The sequence below is a fragment of the Somniosus microcephalus genome, chromosome 31 (assembly GCF_052327205.1).
Source record: "Somniosus microcephalus isolate GS21.2 chromosome 31, FLI_Smic_1.0, whole genome shotgun sequence".
NCBI classification, from domain to species: Eukaryota; Metazoa; Chordata; class Chondrichthyes; order Squaliformes; family Somniosidae; genus Somniosus; species Somniosus microcephalus.
In genome coordinates, this window is record NC_141017.1 from 22,018,556 (window position 1) to 22,032,855 (window position 14,300).

The 14,300-nt window shown below is 43.2% G+C and overlaps 1 protein-coding gene across 10 annotated transcripts in view; it reads right to left on the bottom strand.

Annotated features, from left to right (window-relative positions):
* The window catches only part of LOC147097627 (bromodomain-containing protein 4-like), a 205,547-nt gene that overhangs the window by 47,695 nt on the left and 143,552 nt on the right, over positions 1 to 14,300 (bottom strand). For 9 of the 10 annotated variants that reach the window (XM_085971599.1, XM_085971602.1, XM_085971596.1 and 6 more), the window contains 2 exons: positions 12,788 to 13,074; positions 4,481 to 4,600 (listed from right to left, as the gene is read on the bottom strand). In XM_085971599.1, the coding sequence (XP_085827725.1) occupies positions 4,481 to 4,600; positions 12,788 to 13,074 (407 nt within the window). The remainder of the gene's footprint in view (positions 1 to 4,480; positions 4,601 to 12,787; positions 13,075 to 14,300) is intronic. The other variant, XM_085971601.1, reaches the window with a different exon arrangement.

Consider the following 14,300-nt stretch of genomic DNA (forward strand, 5'->3'; position numbering starts at 1 on the left):
TGCAGACAGTTTCACTGATTGTTGAAGTCGGTGCCTGTTACTCCAGATATAAAGCACAGGGCAGCAGGGCCATTGAAAAGTACTGGTAAATCAGAATTTGGATGTATGTATAGGAGCAAGTGTTAATGAGCATTTCCCTCAGTGTATTGCTACGTCAGAGCCTGCTGAATGTCTACGTGCATTGGGTTAGATAGGTATGACAAATTCATCCCTAAAGTAGTACACACAATGACAGAGTGAAGTCCCATGCCATAATGGTGTGCCAACACACTGCACCAAGGAGAGAAATATGCCTCCAGGTCCAACATTTCAGTTTTGGCTGCATGGTCTGGGGAGTGCATGGAACGACGCTTTGTACTTTTCCCCAATGACTATTCTATAAATAGGTGAATCATTCCAGGACACCCCTGGTCACCACCCTAACAGTCAGCTCAAAGCAACACAAGACTAACGAGCAAGTCTCCTGTCCAGTCTCAGGAAGGCAATGGTGCACGGGTCAGGAGATGGCGTTAATACTAACGGTAAACATCAAGGCCAGTGGTTGTCAAAAAAAAATTCTAAAATTTTGCAACAACTGTAATCATGCTCTCCATCTGTATTTATATATTACACTTATCTGTCACACACCAGACATCGCACAGTCACAGATGCAGAACAATCTTTAACAATGAAAGGCCGTCATTTACCTGGAGCCTGAAACTTACAAGCAGTTGCAGATGATTGCCTTCAGCAAGTAGCTCCAAATTACCTGGATTAGCCTATTTAGAGCAGTGGCCCTAAAGGCACAAGCCAGGTTTAGCAGCTAAACACACGCACGGCCCAGACCCAAGACGGCCGGTGGAGCAACACCGTCAGGAGCCCACTCAGCCCTTGGGAAAAGACATTACGCCCAAGATTAGGCTCCTGTGTGATCAGATCGAGGTGTTTAAAACGAGACTCTGTTCATGTCGGCCGAGGCTTTACTTTACCACAGAGGGTAGTCAGCCTATGGAACAAGTTGCCAGCTCGTAAGGTGAGTGCGAATTCACTGCATACCTTTAATAAGAGAGCTTGAGTCGTTCCTGGCTGGGGTGGTGATCACAGTACACAAAATGTAAGTGGAATACGAAGTAATATTAATCATGGCCAATGTGGTCCCCTGGACTAGTTTTGATCAGCTAAATAAAGATGTCAGAAAAATTTTCCAGATTTTTTCTTCTACTGGCACAGGGGATTTAATAAACATTTTTTTTTTGGCCTCACCCAGGAGATTACATGATTGCTGATGGATGGGGGTCGCTGCGAATCATGGTGATTCAGGCATCACAACTGTATGGAGCGGGCCCAAAGGACCAGCTGGTCTTTTCCACTTCATCGTGTTCATATGAACATGAGAGATTTTAGCAATTGAAAAAAGTCAGTTGACCCAACGTACCCATGTCTTTGATTGATCACAACCCTGTCTTCCCATCCATCGCATTTTCCAAAATACATCTAGATATCAAAACCACTCTTGTCTAGAATCCACCCTGATAATTTATTCCTTGTACCGATTACCCTCCATGAGAAATAGCTCTACTGAATTCCTTATTTATTACTAATTATTAAATTGTAGCCCTTATTTTTCTAACCCTATCCTCGTGACAATTTACCTGAATCAAATTTATCAATTCATGAATTTGGAAACTTCCATTCCATTAATTCACACAGTCTCTTTCCCCAAACCTTCCCTCATATAAGCACATTGGAGTCACTGCAGAGTATGAATGAACAACAACACTGCCATGTATCATAAGAGATATCCTTAGATCATGGTAAACTAAGGTTTAGTACATCAAGCTTTTCCTTAAAACCTCCACTTCCTTTGTTATAATTTTCTCCTTCTCTTGAAGGCTCACTGGAGTATGGTTCCAGCCACCCCTCCCATATCTTCTCCGAGCAGCCATTTTTCATGTTTGAGCATCAATACCAAGGGTTAACAGATTATTCGACAGTGGGCACATACAGCCAAACCTGATCCTTTCCTCTCCGCGCGCACACTTGGCGTCAGGAGTGACTGGAAAGTGATCTGGAGCAGGAGCCCCCGGCTGGTTTTTTCAAACTATATGTAGCCATGGGGCAGGAAGCCAATTGCAGCATTCTCACTGCCACCCAGGCTGGGATAAGGTAGCTTAGCACAAGCCTGGAACTGAAGTTGGAAGACAAGTGAAAGAAAACCTTAGGGACTGCACCAAAGGCCATTTTAATCTACAAAAGCAAATACAAAAAAAAAATCAGTAAGTTTCAATTTTGAACTATAGCTCATGCTTCTGAATTCCTTTTTTGTGGTGGGGGTGGGGGGGGGGGGAAAGGGGTTAGAGACTGAAATTAGTTCTCTCTGCCATATTGGGTAAAGGCAGTGCCTGGTGATTTGCTCCGTGTGGACCACAGGTACCAGGCTGGATTTCCAGTCTGAGCAGATTTCCACAAGGTCAGCAGTTACAATTTATCTCCGTGTCCCTGAGTTTAGTCGTAGGGGGAGGAGGAGGAAAGAGCGAGAGGGAGAAAGTCAGCTGGGGTTTCTGCTCAGATTTGCATTGCAGTGAATTCTGATGCAACTCCAGCCACTTGCCAACGCCCTGGGTTGAAACACTTAAAACTTGGGCGAGGGTGTCTTCGGCCTGCCAGTACCAAACGCAACAGTGCTGCAGAAAGTCAGTGCCCTCAGGATATAGGGGAAAAGAAGATTTTTAAAAAACACATAACCCTGATGCTTGTGAAACTCAAATTAGGCAACACCTCATGCTTTCAATTTCATTTCCAAAATGCCACAAATTACTCGGAATTTTGCAACACTGAAGACGGCCAGATAAGCTCCAGTTACCTAGGCAACCAGTCGCCTGATCTCACCAGTTCTACACAAACAAGGTTATGATTCTGCAACACAAGCTGCTATGTGGAATGCCTCAAACAGGCTTTAACTGGACAGCCCTATCTACAGAAGAGATAAAGCTCAACCTTCGAAATTACTCCCGAGTAAGTGAGTGCCTCTGTGTTGCCGTGATAACTGGGAACAATGAAAAGTCAGGAGTTTCATCAGCTTGTGACCAGCCACCTGCAGGGAGTGAAATATCCTCCAATCTTTTGGAAGTCAGGAGTGGAGCAGGAGGAAAAACCCTGGTGGGATACAATGCATCACAGTTCACTGCTAGATACAGTGCGATTTTAAATTCAACATCAAAAGTTGGAGCAATGGCTAGCTCATACCTGGAAAGAGTCTATAAACACATTCTGGAAAGGAGAACTGGGTTAAAGGTCTAAAAACAAATAGCACAAAGACTAGCAACATTCACCCTTTTAAATAAACAGCAACGAGAGCTGCAGCCTTATAATAACCATGAGTAGGAACATCCCACTTTGCAGCCTTAGGAGGCTGTGTATAAAGTGTGAAATGCTTCACAAAATCTCCAAAGATCCCACACTGGCCAAATGAAGGGAGCAGTAGTGTAGTATAAATGCTTCTAAAGTGTAAAACGTTGAAAACAGACGATTTCAATAAAAGACAAATAATACTGTCCATACTGGGCTCGTTATTTTTTTTCTGGGAGGGGAGGTGGGGTGAGAGAGAAGGGAATATGTTTTATCAAGTTATGGGATATCACAATGTTGAGAATGCTACATAATTCTCTTTTAGTATCAAATGCTCAAATCATTAGTTGTTGGGTTCAGGGTGTATACCTTTATCACATAGGACACTTATAGCCAGAAAAAAAGGTGACTTTAATCCCAACAGTCTGGTCTAGACTCAAACTCAGATTGGCAATAGGATAACGCTCGGACTCAGTTCATCACCGGTTTCCTGCTTTAATGTTAAATATTTTGTAAACAAATAATGCTAGATTGGCAGGGATCATCATTTCGATTAATTGTTAGTTATTTGCAGGGGCAACATTTTAACTCTGAGGAATGATTCAAGTTGAAGCAGCAGCAACTTTTCCTGAATTGGTGCAGATTGTTCATTATAGACAGAACACAGGGCCATGTAGACACATCTCAGTTTGCAGCACAATTTCAGAAAATTTAAACATCTTGCCCCTCTGCCTATAATTAAATTCTCGAACGGAAAAAAAAAGTGTGCGACATTAGCTGTAGTGCATAACCTAAATTAAACACATTTATTTATAATCGTTTTCAGCCCATTAAACCACAAATATTGATGAGATTTTACCACCATACCTCTCAACTGCACTGTTTTAGAATCACCGTGCCCAAATACGAAGCTGTGCCACTGAGCAGAGTAGCAGCGGAATGCAGCATCGCAAAATCAGCCGATTCGACAAGAGCGCCGCACACCCTCCCCAAGCGCGAACCTGAATTCCGCCATTCAACACGGCGCAGTTTGAGAGGTATGTGCACCACAAAAAAAACGCAAGGCTGTTACATATATGTACAAACTGATTTTAGCCTTGGCCCCAGCCTATTTCACCTAAGGATCTACTTCACAAGGTTGCACTACACCAACCTTTTCTGCCTGGTTTCTTCCCAGAGCTCAGCTGGCCGCTAGCGTCATGTAACCTGGTATCCAGCTCACTCTTCGAGTCTAGCTGGAGGTCATCGTGCGATTTCCCTGGGACTTTTTTCACTGCAAACAGCATCACACAACAAGATTTGGACCAAACACTTTGGTACCGGTACACAGGTACAACACAGAGAGAATAAAATTACTCTAGTTTGGCACGTGGGATCAGATGCAAGGGTTCTGCAAATTTAAAAAGAAAAGAAAAGCAGCTGTAGGAAAACAAAAAAAAAAACCATTCACAGTTTGTGACTGCTCTTGTGAAGGTCATTAATCTGAAGAGACTTTAGCAAATGTTTGGAAGCATTTGGATTCTGCAATAGTGAGGTCATGATAACACTGTTTTAATGACAGATTAAATCACAAAAAAAATGCATGAGAGAGAAGTAGGTAGACAAAGTATGGGGTTCGATTCACTGCTACGAGTTCCAATCACAGTTAGGCTGCTCTAAAGAGCTGCACAGGCCAGAGGGTAGGGGAGAAAGAACAAAGTAATCCCTGGTCACTGCTCCCGATAACTTACAAAGAGCAACAACCTCAAAAGTCAGCTATAGTCAGTGCAGGCCCCAGGGATTCAGAGGGGGAAAAAAAAGAACAAAATTTTAAATATCTTATCTGCTTCTGCCATTAAAAAAAAAACCTTGGACCAAGTAAAACCATCATTTCTTTTTAACTGCTTTCTCCCATAGCAAGAGGGTGGAGGACGAGCCGCTGTAAAGCCTCCCAAACCACCGTAAACAAGCTGCCACAAGGGCCAGAGATTTCCACGCTCTCTGAGGAAGTATTTAGTACTTCCCCACGGCGACATGGTTGGCATTATGGACTGGGCACAGGGATTGACTCAAGCCCCAGCAAGTGGCAGGACAGAAGTCGTGTTTCAGTGCTCCGCCTGGTTTTGTTGAGTATATTTTTTTTCCTGTAGACAATCACAAACATGTTCACGTTCAGATGGCAAAGACAGGTTTCATATTACATCATGACATCACTACGCTGCAATCATCAAGTTTTGCAAAAATTTAAAAAATCAATTTCACTGGAAAAGACTTGAATCAGGTTCAATATTTAAAAGGAAACAATGTACCTCTGAAAACCAGCAGTTGCTTTGACCCCTGGGTTAAGAAGCCCCAGTGACATCATCACTCCACCAGTGCGTGCCCATACACAAGTGGAACGATGATATAACTGAGCCGATCATTTACCGATGATCACTTTTGCAAAACTGAAAAGTGCAAATATCTTCCAACGGGGTAAGAACAACGCATACAACACTGAAGAACAAGTTACAGAAGAACAGGCCACCCAGATTGTGTTGGTTTAGGAGCCTAACACACAATTATATATACTGTCCCAAAAATCAACATTTTTGCACTAAAACTCCTATGATAATCTACGAGCCAATTGGCAGTCTAGTTTATTTGTAAATAGTGAAAATGCTAAAAAATGCTTTTTTCTTTTTAACAACAGGAGGAGGCACATTTTCTCAAGGACCGAGTTATGCACAGCAAGTCCTTTCCACCCCCCCCCCACCCCATATATAGAATCTCACAAATGTGGCTATCAATGGCCTTCATGACAAAAAAACATTGGAAGTGCAAGAACCAAAGTGTGTGTAGAATCTCAAATGTCGAGTGTTTAAAAGTTGTCTTGGGAGAAGGGGAGAAAAGACTGTGGCCCGGGAGCTGGAAGGAACCCCGAACCACAACCACGAAGAGACTCACAGATGTTCAGCAGTGTTGGCTGCCAAAAGAAAGAGCATGTGAATTCAGAGCCCAGTTGCACAGCCTCCGTCAAATCACTGGCACGGAAAACACCAAATTAACCGAGCAGCTGGTCGGAGTTGCTCTACTTTCTCCCAACAGGGATATAATTTTTATTTTAAGCACTTGTCTCGTGGACAGTACGTTTTAACGTATAATGGAATGGCATTTGGGAATGTAGGAAAATGAAAACTGCCAAAATCCAAGGCTGCCGACCCACAAGCATGCCTATATATGAAATGAGAAATAAAATACATATTTTATGAGGTTATTCAAATGGTGACGTAGTCCATTAGACAATGGCAAAGATGTAACATGGCATGACAAGTTTCAAAGAGAAATTGGGGGGGGGGGGGAAAAAGAGAGGAGAGGAAGAGGAAAAAGATTTAGCTTCTCTATTTCTTGAATTTATTTTAATCTAAGCTTGCCAAAACCTAGCCTAATTCCACAATCCAATCCTAAAGAATTCGAGCTAATATTGAAAGCAGTCAGCTACCGCACAATTTCACACAGAAGGCGGTCATCGCAGGCCCGCAAATGTAAGAGTAGCTCCCTCGCTGTTCATGTGATTAACACTGTCCAAGTGGCATGTACGTTAGTGCTAATGGCATGTATGCATTCCTGCCGTGGCAATATATTTGGCTTGCCTGGGGCACCACCTTGTAGGTCTGGCTGAGGATCATCAGAAGTCAGCTCAACTGCAGCTGAATTGGGTGGAGGGGGTTGGTGAAAGGAAATGTTTTCCCCTCGGGAACATATCAATTATAATTCGATATATTTACATGTACTTATTACCCACCATAACACAAGCGATTTAATAGCCTCAATTATTTTTATTTTATTTTTTTTAACAGCACCCTCCACCCTGAAGTAAAATCTAGGCAGTCAGCTAATGGCACAGTGGCAAAATGTGCTGGGTCGTGTGGGGACTCAGGTTTGTAACTACAGCTGTGCCCACAATGAGATGCCAATCTGCACCAGACACGATGGCTGATACAACACGAGCAACTAGACAAAGGGAGGGGAAGATAAAGGGAGATGAATAATCTTGGAATAATCTTGCATGCCTCTCCAGTAACGAGCTGCAAATAAAATGCCCAAGAGCAGGACTTGAGAGCGATCATTTCTTTTGGACACCAAGGGATATGGGGATAGCGTGAGGAAAGTGTCGAGGTAGAAGATCAGTCATGATCTTATTGAATGGCGGAGCAGGCTCGAGGGACCGTGTGGCCTACTCCTGCTGCTATTTTTTATGTTCTTATGTCTCTGTCAATCATTTTGATCAGAGAGAGGGGTCAAGAAAAAAAGATTGGGAGCCACGTGGCGTTAAAGTCCATCACCTCTGGGACCTGGGTTCAATCTAACCTGGATTGGTAGGATTAAAGCCTCTCAATTAGCATGGTCCAAAGGAAATTAAGTTTCTGTAGTTTTAACTCCCCATAGGCATAGGCCCACAAGAACAAAATTGCCCATAAATTGGCACTAAATTGGTAATCTCAGAAAGGACACCGGGATAGTTCATGAGAGAAATGGAAAGGGGGACTCTGGTGCTGTACAGGATGTTCTTCTGATGTTGGGAGTTAAGGAACGGTGTTTGGGTCAAGCTTCACTCTGCCTCTGATTCTACGGCATATGAATTAGGAGCGTGTGATGTTGACCCTAGGCTCCTAAAACAAATAAGGATCCCCATTCCTCTGCACTAACATCCTTCCACATGAGGAGCACAAAACACATTAAACATATTGAGGTGAAGGATAGTTTCAAATGAATGTTTACCAGACGAATTCAATCTTAAATTTCCTGACAAGTGTGTGCCCAGAGTATCTGAAAACTAATGGAAAATAAAAGGGACAAAACAGATAGCTGCGGCAGCAAGACTGAAATTGGTTTTAAACTGGTACTTGTCCAGAGGGAGTTTTTGGAACCGATCTTACTCACACTTGTATAGACTCAACGGGCTCAGAATTCTTATAACCTCAAGAATTTTGGGCCAGTAACCTCCAACCTGCAGTCAAGCCGCAACAACGTTGCCAGAATTTCTGAGATTCATCCGTTGTTGCCGGCATACTCTGCAGCAGCGACTGATACTGCATTTGGCCCCTGCGCAATATCACAATCTGACTTCCTGCAGAGCCACGTGCTAGACCACAGAGGAAGTTTCCAATTCATTTCTGTGGGTTATAATTTTTCCAGTTTGAAACACGAAGAGGATCCGAAGGTACCACCAATGCTTTATAGTATGCTGCAACAAAACATGCGGCAGAACAAACTAAACACAGCATAACGCCACAGAAGTAACCTGGCCATAGAACAGGTTGCAAGAGTGAGGTCGACAGAAATGAGTTTGCGTCTCCAATTTTATGGCAAATGCTTGCTCTGGTCGGGTGAGCAACTTCCATCTCTATTCCCGTTGATTGATATTTGATGCTGGGTTTTTTAATTAATGGCCCAGAAATTCGGGTCTCCACGGGTGAGTACGCACGGGGTACTCACCCGTAAGCCCAATGGAAGTGCCGGTTTCGTGCATGCACTGCGCATGCGCGGGAAACCGGCACTTCCATTCCCCTGAATGAAGGGGTTCAGAGTTCGAACGCGTGCGCGGGAGAGGCTGCGTATGCGCATCGAACTTTGGGTTATTTTTGCAGGTTTTCCCAGGAGGGTAAGTCTCCAGAAGTTAAGACATGTAAAAAGCAGGCATAAGGCCTGCTTTTTACAAGGTAAGTGGTGAATTAATTAAAATTAAAACATTTTTTCCACAGGTTTATTATTTTTAAATACTTTAAAGCAAGGTAAGTTTATTTTTAGCCCCGTTAGAAAATAAAATTATTTTTTCAAAAATTTAAATTATTGTTTAAAAGTTATTTCATGTAATTTATAGTTTATTTTAAAAAGTGATTTTTAAAAAATTTATTTGAAGATTTAGTGCTGTTTTGGGGACGTAGTATTTCTAAGTTTTGACAGCTCTTCCTGTCAATCTTATGAATGAAGCATTCCCTGGTCCGATTGGCTCCCCATGGCCCACGTGATCCCAGGGGACACTTCGAACTAACTGCGCCCCTGGGATACACAAGCACTGCGCACCGGCAGCTGGACCAGGCCCCGGATCGGAATTCCACATGGGCCCACAGCTCAACGGCTGGCGCGCTAGGTAAGTGCAGGTCGGGGGCTTACACCCGCGGGAAGCCCCCGACCCGAATTTCTGGGCCAATAACTCGAGCTTGAATATTTGGCAGATGCTATTCCAAATTCCCACTTAAAAGGTTAGTAAAGCATCTCGGCACTACGGCCTAACAAGCAAGCGTGAAGTCAACAGAGAGAAATTTTCCCTGCATCAAGTGAGCTAGTTTCCTCCCACGCCAATTACCTCTTCCCACCCTGCCTCATATCCTTCTATCCCAGTGTTAGCCAAAAGAAATCACTGACTTACCAAGGCCACTTGCACTAATTTTAGTAGATAATGCCTTACAGGGTCAACCTCACATGCATATTTAATTAAAACGCTCAATGCAAAACTTTGCAGTATTTCTCTTTCACCGAAGTGTGGAATTCTGGCATGAATTTATCAGACACATTTTCTAATATCTTTCCAACCACTGATGTTAAGCTCACTTGTTTATAGTTCCCTGGATTCTCATCCTTGCTTTCAAATCCCTCCATGGCCTCACCCCTCCCCACCTCTAATCTCCACCAGCCCTACAAACCTCCGAGATCTCTGTGCTCCTCCAATTCTGGCCTCTTGAGCATTCCCGATTTTCATCGCTCCACCATTGGCGGCCGTGCCTTCAGCTGCCTAGGCCAAGCTCTGGAATTTCCTCCCTAAACCTCTCTACCTCTCTCTCCTCCTTTAAGGCGCTCCTTAAAATCGATCTCTTTGACCAAGCTTTTGGTCACCTGCCCTAATAGCTCATGTGGCTCGGTGTCAAATTTTGTTTGTTAGCTCTCCTGTGAAGGGCCTTGGGACGTTTTACTATGTGAGAGGCGCTGTATAAATACAAGTTGTTGTTGTTGTTGATTAGATCCATCTCCCTTTTTGAAGACAGGAATTATATTTGCTGTTCGAAACTCCTCTATTCCCTTTCCTATTGAATTTTTATATATGCACTAGTGCTTTGCTATCACCTCCATAGATTCTGAGTATCCGCAGTTTCAATCCGTCTGAACCGGAGGCTTGGTCCTGAAATTTGACTAGTATGTCTCGTATCTCTGTCCTTCATATCAACTGTTAAAATATCCCTCTAGGTTACTACTACTGTTGTCATTTCCTCTTTATCATCTGCAGTAAAAAACAGAGGCAAAGTACTTATCCCTGCCATTTCAGTATCATCTCCTGGGAGTTTATCTTGCTCATCCTTTAGAGGCCCTAACCCTATGTTAATTATCCTTCTGTTGCTTATGTGCCGATAGAATACTTCACTATTTCTTTATATTCTTCAATACATCCATTTCATATTTATTCTTTGTCTCATCATATTCCCTTTTGTCATTCGTTCCTTAATTGTTGATGCACCTTGCGTGTGCCTTTTTCTTTAGATTATCTGACTCTACTAGGCTCCCCCAGCCCTACTGACGAGTCAGTCACACACTCCTCTTCCTATATCTGTATCTCTCTATGCGCTGTGACTGTGTTCTGGAGTAAACAATCCAGATATTCATCTCCCTCCCTCAGTGTTTGCACTCCAGCTTAACCGACTGAGCTGAAGTGACTCAAGGCATAGACATTTTCCACAGGTGATGTCATCTGTGACAGTCTCCTTGTCCACCAATTCCCACATTCTGCAGCTCTGACACACTGCCTGCGCTCCCATTATCTACTTTATATATTTATTTACTGTAGAGTTATCTATCTATTTCTAGTGATAACTAATTTGTTTTTAATACTAAATGATTAACAGATGGATTTAGTTTGATTTCTGTTAGTTACTGTTATTGCTCAGTTTAGGACTCCCCTCTATTGGTGACATCAGTTTCTATTGAACTATTTACTGATAGCTGACATAGATTTTTTCCCCTAGCCATTATTTATTAATTATTTTCTTAAGTAGCCCTTTAACCTACTGCATAGTTAAATATGGTGTGAATAAATAATTGAACACTTAGCTGTTATTCCCCAGGCTCTGCCACTCCTCCCTGCGTCAGCTACGACATCAATTTACCAAATCTTTCCTCGTGCTGTTTCAAATCCTCACTCCGGGCCTTTGATTTTAAGGGGTGGAAAGGGGATGGGTGGGGGAACACACAATCTAGTAATAGATTGTTGGGGCTTTACAATGAAAAAGTCGGCGGCTAACTTATCAGCCAGCACTTCTAACCGTGGCGACACCGTAAGCAAATTCCTGGCTACGATTCGGCAAGTCTCGCCATGCAGAAATGAGGAAATCCGAATATTAGGGGGGAAATCCCAGCATTCATCCACTCTGAAATGTCAAGCTGACATTTGGGAGGGAAAAGGGGAAAAAAGCTTTGCTGCGGCACCCCCAGAGTTGAACAGACAGCGAACACTCACTGGCTGCCTCACACATGAAGAATGGTCATTCTGGCAGGGCGTGGGGGCGAGCTACCGTGAAGCACGTACTGTATCGGACAGGAGTCAACCATTGCGGAGAGCTGGGAGTGAAAGGAAAATAAAAGGGAGCATTTTGGTAGAGTCAAAAAGCAACTTACAACACTACACATGTAGCAATGTTGCTCATGTAGCAATGTTGCTCATGCTTCTCACTCATTATTAAACACAAAGGTGATTCTCCGGGGCAGTAAGGTTTTTAAAAAAAAGGAAGACTAAGTCGTGACAACACGCTCAGTGGATTCAAACTGCCCGCCATCGACGAAGGCGACATGAAATAAATGACGTGTCTCGTTACCAGTGCTACACACAAGGGACTGGAATTCAGTGCGGAAGGCCATTCCAAAAGGTCTTGCACTGCCAACACTAATTTCTGAAAGGTCAATTAACAAGCCTCGATCAAGCTTTGCTTAAAGCGCTCCTACTTCAATCTATCGCAGCCAGCAGAAAATCTTTTCTCTTTCAGATGCCTCTCCTGCATTTCCTGTTTTTATTTCAGGCTTCTAGCATTTGCGACTTTTCTTCTATTTTGAGCCAATATGTGGTCACTGTTTCAACAAACCCAGTCATGGCACCACTGAAGTGCCTAGTCACTCCATAGAATGGCAATGGCATGGCTTAGGGCCCAGGAAAGAAACAAGCATCCAAGTAACAATCACCCCAAGTCTGTCTTGTACACCAACCAACAGCCGGCTTTCAGAGGTAATACTAGGAAAAGTCTGGGGGGGGAAGCTCCCTACATACTTTGCAGTCAGGAAATAGTGTGCGGCATGGTAAGTGAAGAACAGTTGTGGTAGAGAGAGGGAATGATTGATATATTGAGGATGGCTTGTGTAGATTGTGTGCATGAATCAAATGTATGAATTTTTAGAGCAATTTTATATAGTTATATAGTGACAATCAACCATTCTCTTATCCGCTAGGGTTAACTCTCACCTTGAGGTTTCCTCGCTTTTTTCCGTAAACATGATGTAACGTATCGTTCTAGCTCTCGCAACGTGGAGGGTTTTAACGTTTCAAAGTCTATTTCAATCTCGTCAGGGTTTGAGTTTCTCAGTGAGGGCTCACGGGACTGAATGATGTGAACTACTCGTCCCAATTTATCACCGGGAAGTTTGTTTATGTCCAGGCTCAGCTGCCTCTTTTCCTCATACGTCATCGGCTTGCATTTATCCTCCTCCTCCGAGTCATACGTAGGACCAGGTTTGCTGTTCTTCATACTCCTGAAGGAAGAGACCCCAGAATTAAGACATAAACATGGAAACATGGTGGTATAACTTGTAGGCTTGGGGCAAGTGGTGCTTCACAGGCACCGTCAGCACATCTGTACAGAAAGAATCTGCACATTTCAAATATTCTTGAGAAACGTAGGGGAAGAATCAACATTTATGGTACAGGACACTAAGAAATCTGAACAGTAGGAGATGTGATGAGGTAAATTAAGGATTTTTTTTGTTAAAGTGCAGACTTTAGGAGAAATTAAAAAAAGAGGGAAGTAAGGAGTCCCACTAAAACAAGCAATTTAATAGTCAAAATGACCCAGACTCTCGCTATTAGGACCTATATAAAAATCAACATTTAATGGTCAACATTTTTCAGGCTGCTCTGTCCAATTGTCTTTTTAAACTATTTTTTTGATTCTAGAGTGAACAGAGGTGACTCCTTCGAGTACTGCCCAACAGTTGAGGGAGACAAGTTTATACCTGTGGAGACAGTGAACCTATGAGGGCTTCAGAATGAACCACAAATTAAGTCAGCTCCCTGTTGGGCTCAAGTCACCCTTTCTCACCTGTAACCCCAAGTGATGTAATCACAACTGCCCAAACAAATATTAAATAGGAGAGAGACAGAAACGATGTTAATAATACTTTGTAATACAGGAAACTTTGGTTTATCCGGAGGTTGTATGTCCGGAAACCTCGATCTAACGGCAGAAATCAGCAGCCGTTTTGTTAGGTTTTTCTTCTCCTAGCATTTTTTTTTAAACAGTCAGTCTCTGGAAAGCCTCTCTGAAGCTGTTGCTGAGCTACAGAGACGCTTCCAAGGTACGGGTCGACTGTTTACAAGCTGTTGCTAAGCAACAGTGTTTGTTGTCAGATACGGAGATGAAAACCTCCGTATCCTTCAACATTAGCACTGGTCTGTCCGGAAGTTTTCATAGATCGGCATCACGCCGGTCCCGGATATCACGAAGTTTCCTGTAATTTGATTTTTTTTTTTTTTTAATTAAAAAAGGGCCCAGATTTTAAAGACAAATTATGTCATATTATCTGCACTTTGGGGGGTGGCGAGAGGTTCGCGTTGCCCCACCCCCTCCGAGAGCCACTTTGATGCGTTACCAATTCTGGTTACAAGTAACCTGCAGACATCTTCTGTCGGAGCCCCCCCCCCCCGCATCATGCGAAGCCCTGAACAGCAATCCGAGTATCTTTGTCCAGCAGTCCTCATT